Below are 5,889 nucleotides of genomic sequence, written 5' to 3' on the forward strand. Positions count from 1 at the left end.
TCATGCTCATGGACGCTCTCAATGCCAAAGGGTGCGTTGCCGGCCTTTTAAGAATTGGCGCACTCTCTCTCACACTCCCCTGATGCATTTGGAAATTATTCGTTATAAGAAATATTCCACTTGATTCCTGTACCGTTATGAGCATTAAAATCCCATTATTGATCGAATTCAAACCCACGACCACAGAATAGAGGATCGTGCTTTCAAAAGACGTTTAGGCGTAAAAATATATAGGATTGTAAATAAAATATGTAAATAATTCGAAAAGTTTATTAAAAATCGTAATAGTATTTAGTCGACTGCGGTCGATATAAACTCGTAAATGAACTTAAATCTAATTAAAGATACTATATACAATACCAGGTACATAATTTGCCCCCATATAGAGATCGCAGTATATATATCAAAACGAACAAAAACATTTACACAGAATACAAACAGATAAAACAGATATTGGCAGGAAAGCTAAAGTTCTGAAGATTTCTCAAACTATCGTAGAACTTTTAAAATATTAATATATATTTATTTTGTTTACATTGCACGCCCTCTCCCATATAACCTAGATCACAAAGTGACTATAGCCTCTAACACCACCTTTCTGGTTATTGGATCAGTCAAGTAAACTAAAAATTATTTTCAACGTTTAGATCCGAAATATAGCTTTGAAGTTTAAATATTTGCTTTGAAATTATTTTTCGATTTTCTTCCAATAACCAGGTTCGACCATTTACCAGATCTTGTGGCCATAGCTACCTCCGTATCCACCTCCGTACGAACTGCCATATCCACCTCCGTATGAACCTCCGTAACCACTTCCGTAACCACTTCCGTAACCACTTCCGTAACCACCGCCGTAACCACCTCCGTAACCACCTCCGTAGCCGCCAGAGTATCCTAAGCCGATTCCTGAGGAGATGATGCCAGAAGACACTGGAACCGCAACTGGATGGGGTACAGGAACAGCCACTGGCTTAGCTACTGGTACGGGGTAAGGAGCTGGTACTGGTACACCAACCTGGAAGAATTTTTATTCTTTGTAAATCCAATATTTATTACGTATGTGATAGAAGTTATGCAACTTATTTAGATTAGTTAATATTTTACAAAATGCATCCCAAGTCCTAATAAGACGGATTTAATTTTTGTGTCTGATTTTAAAATTCTTTTTAGCAAGAGTAAGAGGAGAGCTAGAGTCTGGCTAATCAAAGAAGATATGCAAGTACATAAGTTTTTATATATACTAAAGAATGCAGTGTCTGATATATTCTACATATACCTCCGCGTTGGGTCAAACATCTTACCTGTTTCACAACTGGGTAGGGTACAGCATGAGGAACGGGCACTGGTACTGGCCTGTCTACTGGTACTGGAACGTGCTTCTCCACAGTCACTGGGTAAGGTCTGGGAACGGCAACCGGGTAGGGACGGTCCACTGGTACAGGCACGGCAACCTATAAGAAATTGATTTCAAATAAAATACACTTTGAAAAGATTAATATGATATTAAAGCTATTGTAATAAGTGTTGCTATGCCCTAGTCCTCAAGAAATAATTACTCTAAACTAATGGATGGATAAACAGAGATAGACGATATAAAGAGAATAGGAGGCACAACTTGGATAAGAAGAGCTAACACTAGTAAGGAATGGAAGCAGCTGAAAGAGTGTGTGAGCCTATGTGTCACAAGACACGCTGATCACCAAAACATTTGATGTATTACGTAGATTAGGTTAGGTTATGTAACTAAAACAAATATATATACTTAGGTATAAAGACTCAATAATAATAATAATGGATGGAAATATTGGCTTGTATCTTTAATTTGATAGATTACCTTAATATATTTTTAAGTGATTATAAAATAATAAATAAAATGTGTTGGACTGGAGCATTATAATTCCTGTTGTTTAAGCCCTGAGCCAGAAGGCTCGCAAGTGCGTTGCCGGCCTTTTAAGAAGTGGTACGCTCTTTTACGTTGTTTTATATAGGAATATAATTTTGCATTTCGTATGATCTTTTAAAGTTATATCTTGCAAAGGCTGTTTCGCACTTAATAGCGAATATCATTGAGAGATCTCAGTATTACGATTTCTATGAAAAAAAAAAAAATGTTTATTATGGAATATAAGATACAGGTATCACTTATTCCACGTCATTAAGTTTGAATCTGTAGGCATCCTCATACTCATCGGCAAAGAAGACAGATGTAGGCCGAGAGAAAAAACGGGCGTAAAAAACTCTCGGTACTCTTTTACAATAGCAAATCATCAAACAACACTTATTTTAAAACAAATATCGCAATTTAATTAGAAGTAGCCTGTCTAGCACTAGTTCCAGGCCCTTTTATCAACTATATAATCGTTAACTTTATAGTAAGCCTTTTTACACAGCTTGTCTTTAATACATTTCTTAAATTTATTAGGCAGACATAAAAGAGCCTCTGGGATTTTATTAAGGAAGAGTATACGTTTTCCCAAAAATTCGGTTGTCTGTAAAGTAAGTAAACCGTTACTGACGATAGTTGAACGTGACAACGTCATAAAAAAATATTGATGGGATGCAGATGGTTGCATTAAAAAAAAAAAAGAAAAAAAAAATTTGTTTGATAGGTATTTTGTATGGATATAGAGAAGGAGGTAAATGGAAATCACAATTGAATTGATCAAGTTACATTTATTTGTACGCATAAATACAATTATGTCAATTTTAAATGGAACGCCTCAGAGCGAGGTAACGCCGCATGCGTCATGTTTTTTCGTGCGTGCAGCCGGCTCCATCGAATTATAAGACGTTGTCACGTCAAAAGAATTACTGACTTTAGATAGTGTACGGGGAAATTGCAGCCTGTGTTTATTCCTAGTATTAATCCTATCTTACCTTAACAGGCACAGCTACAGGTCTATCAACAGCCACAGGGTATGGAGCGGGAACTGGTACACCAACATGTTTAGTAACAGTTGTGTGTACGTTAGCGCCTACTATGGCCCCGCCAATTCCAATTCCGCTTCCATATCCACCGATGCCGCTTCCAAATCCGCCAATACCGCTAGAATATCCGCCAATACCGCTAGAATATCCTCCGATGCCGCTTGCGTAACTGCCCAAACCGTATCCACTGCCTATTCCGATACCCGATGAGTATCCACCTGGAACAGAATTGATTTATTATCTGTAAATTATTGATAATATGTATTTTTTCAACACTACATGAACGCAGTTTCAACTCGCGTAATACCAGTATTATTGTGTGCGCGGAAATAATTAAATAGTCTGTATTTTGGACACTTTTATAGACTACATAATGTGGTGGGTTAACTTCCAAAACTGGAAACTACTAGTATCATAATGGAGCATCTCTTTTACCGCCACGACGTCGAATTTAGAAAAAAAGTGTGGAAACATTTATTGACTGATCCAATCCTTGGTCCATGAACTCTTGGGAGTTGGTAAACTTAAATTTACGTAATGTTTGCTTAGATAGAGATAGATAGCTGTCATTAAATTGTTTCTCTGTACTCACCATAGCCATGCCCAAGTCCGCCATAATGTCCGACGAGGCCACTTCTCTTTTGAACCACTTTGCTTGGTTCTGGCTCGCTAGCTAGAACCGAAGCGGTGAGGGCGAGGACTGCAATCTGAAATTAAATGTTTAAATCAGTTTCATAAAGTCTGTATTTAAATAAATGGATTTTCTGTCTCTTTCAGTCTTATTGCGTTGACACCGAGATGGAAAGAGACAGGTGAGTACTTTAATACATATAAATAAGGGGACCTAAGAGAAGTATCAAGATATATGTATTGGTGCGATTAGCAATTCAGTCGCAGTTAGTATCCGAAATATACATAGCGGTCACTAAAGCTGATGCCAGGAATGTTGCAAGTACCTAACGCCTTCTGGCTCATTCTTCTATCATGGTTTTGGTTTTTCTCTGTTCTTGTGAAGCCTATGTTGCTACTTTCTTGCTTGAGTCTTCCGAACAGTTCTTTCATATCTTACATGGATGTTGCCAGAAAGACTGTTTCATCGGTATGCAGTAAGTTTTCTATTCTCTTTCAGCTTACTGAAAAACCCTTCTACCAATTCAGAATAGGTATTTCCTTAATAGGTTAAATGTCCTAAAAGGTATCGTTTAGTCATTCGTTAATGAAATTAGTGTGAGCTGGTCCTTCGCACCTATTGTCTTCTCACGGTTTCAAGGCAAAAGAGTGGTAAAAGGTTGTGTAAGGATTCATGATGAATACTTGTTTAATAGCCTAATTTTTTGTGTATCGACTCTCATCCCTGAGGTCGTAGGTTCGATCTCCGGGTGTCTAATGGACTATCTATGTACGCATTTAACATTCGGAAAATATCGTGAGGATACTGGGTCTTAGAACCAAAAAGTGGGCGTTGTGGCAGGTACAGGACTACCTTGCGGACAAGGCTACGCTGTTACGGTGTCCTGCCCCGGGCGATTGCTGGTTGCGCCGTGGGGTTTTGGTGGGTATGCACAACAGCGAGACCCATATAACCCTTCCCCACCAGGTCAACCATGCCGCGGGAGGGTATGCGTAACGCATTTCCCCACGAAAAAAAAAGGGTACAGGACTACCTACTTGCTTAGATGGAGTAATCATGAAACAGATACAGAAATCTGAGGCCCAGAACTAAAACGCTTGTTGCGCCACTGGTTTTTTTAAATTACAGCAATAAAGGTTTATTTATTTTATATATTTACAATACATTTTCTTGAAAACCCCGAAGTATAGTTAATTTTTGTTATTAAAAATCGATTAATTGAACAATTGCCAAAACTTGGACATCACGCGTAGTGACTTCACTGACATTACGTCCACGAAATCGAAATTGAACTCGTGCTTGGAATAATATCAATAAGGCACTTGTTGAATGATTGATGTGTTTATTGTTTGTATTTTTGTTTTCGCTTTCGTATATCAAACGATATTAACAGTTATCACAAACATTTCGTTTTCTTTAGCCCCCGTTTGTATTTGAGTGTCACCATGTTTTTGTTTTTTATGTAATAGGAGGCTTTGCATTAAACTCATCTGATGTTAAGTGATACCGCCGCCCATAGACACATTGCCAGTAGGCTCGCAAGTGCGTTGCCGGCCTTTTAAGAATTTTAAAATTAAATAACGCAACCTTTTGACAAGATAGCGAATGTTGTATTATAATTTGTTAAATATTATTATGTACTGTAATTATTTTTAAATAGATACAATTTTAATCTAAATAGATTTAAAAAATCTTACTTATAAATTATTTTAAAATATATCACGAATTTTTTAAAATTAATGGTCTTGGGTTTGTTAAAGACTTACCAAAATCGAAATTAATAAAATATTAGGATTGGTATTATTACAAATATTTGCATTTATTTTTATTTACAATATTACTAACGACTGACGAAAAACTATCGAAATTATACTTAATTTTTCTTTAATACGAACTTAATAATATAATTATTTATGTAGTAGTGTAACTTACATAAAACTTCATGACTGTAACACTGAACACTTAATGTTGCACTGATACCCACTGAAGGAGCCTTTTGCTTTTATAAGAATACACCCCACTTAACAGGGAGTTAGGCGAACGCAACCATACACCAGCGTTACGTTGTGGATGCCTGATGAAACGGACTTGTATCGAAATAACGGGGTTGGGAATTATTTATTTATTTAATTATAAGTAATCTTACAGCTAACATACATAATATTACAAAACAAACACTTAGACAGTACAAAAAGCCAAAATAGATTACATAGATAAACAATATTATATACGGGAATTAGTATTTATTTATTTCAATTTAATGGTTAATTTGAGGTATTGAAAGTTGAAATTTAGACACACAAAATTTGTCGTCTTAGTAATGAATTGAG

The 5,889-nt window shown here is 36.4% G+C and overlaps 1 protein-coding gene across 2 annotated transcripts; it reads right to left on the reverse strand.

Moving 5' to 3' along the window:
- Positions 1–256: 256 nt before the first annotated feature.
- On the reverse strand, positions 257–5,597 carry LOC125051946 (shematrin-like protein 2). Of its 2 annotated transcripts, XM_047652576.1 has the most exons (6): positions 5,492–5,597; positions 3,521–3,635; positions 2,878–3,146; positions 1,302–1,451; positions 859–1,015; positions 257–822 (listed from the first exon to the last, which is right to left on the reverse strand). In XM_047652576.1, the coding sequence occupies exons 1-6, from the start codon at positions 5,501–5,503 to the stop codon at positions 728–730; spliced, it is 798 nt and encodes a 265-aa protein (XP_047508532.1). In that variant the 5' UTR covers positions 5,504–5,597; the 3' UTR covers positions 257–727. The 2 variants fall into 2 exon arrangements, with proteins under 2 accessions (XP_047508532.1, XP_047508531.1); XM_047652575.1 differs by having other exon boundaries at positions 257–1,015.
- Positions 5,598–5,889: the final 292 nt, after the last annotated feature.

Source organism: Pieris napi, chromosome 8 (assembly GCF_905475465.1).
Source record: "Pieris napi chromosome 8, ilPieNapi1.2, whole genome shotgun sequence".
Classification (NCBI taxonomy): domain Eukaryota; kingdom Metazoa; phylum Arthropoda; class Insecta; order Lepidoptera; family Pieridae; genus Pieris; species Pieris napi.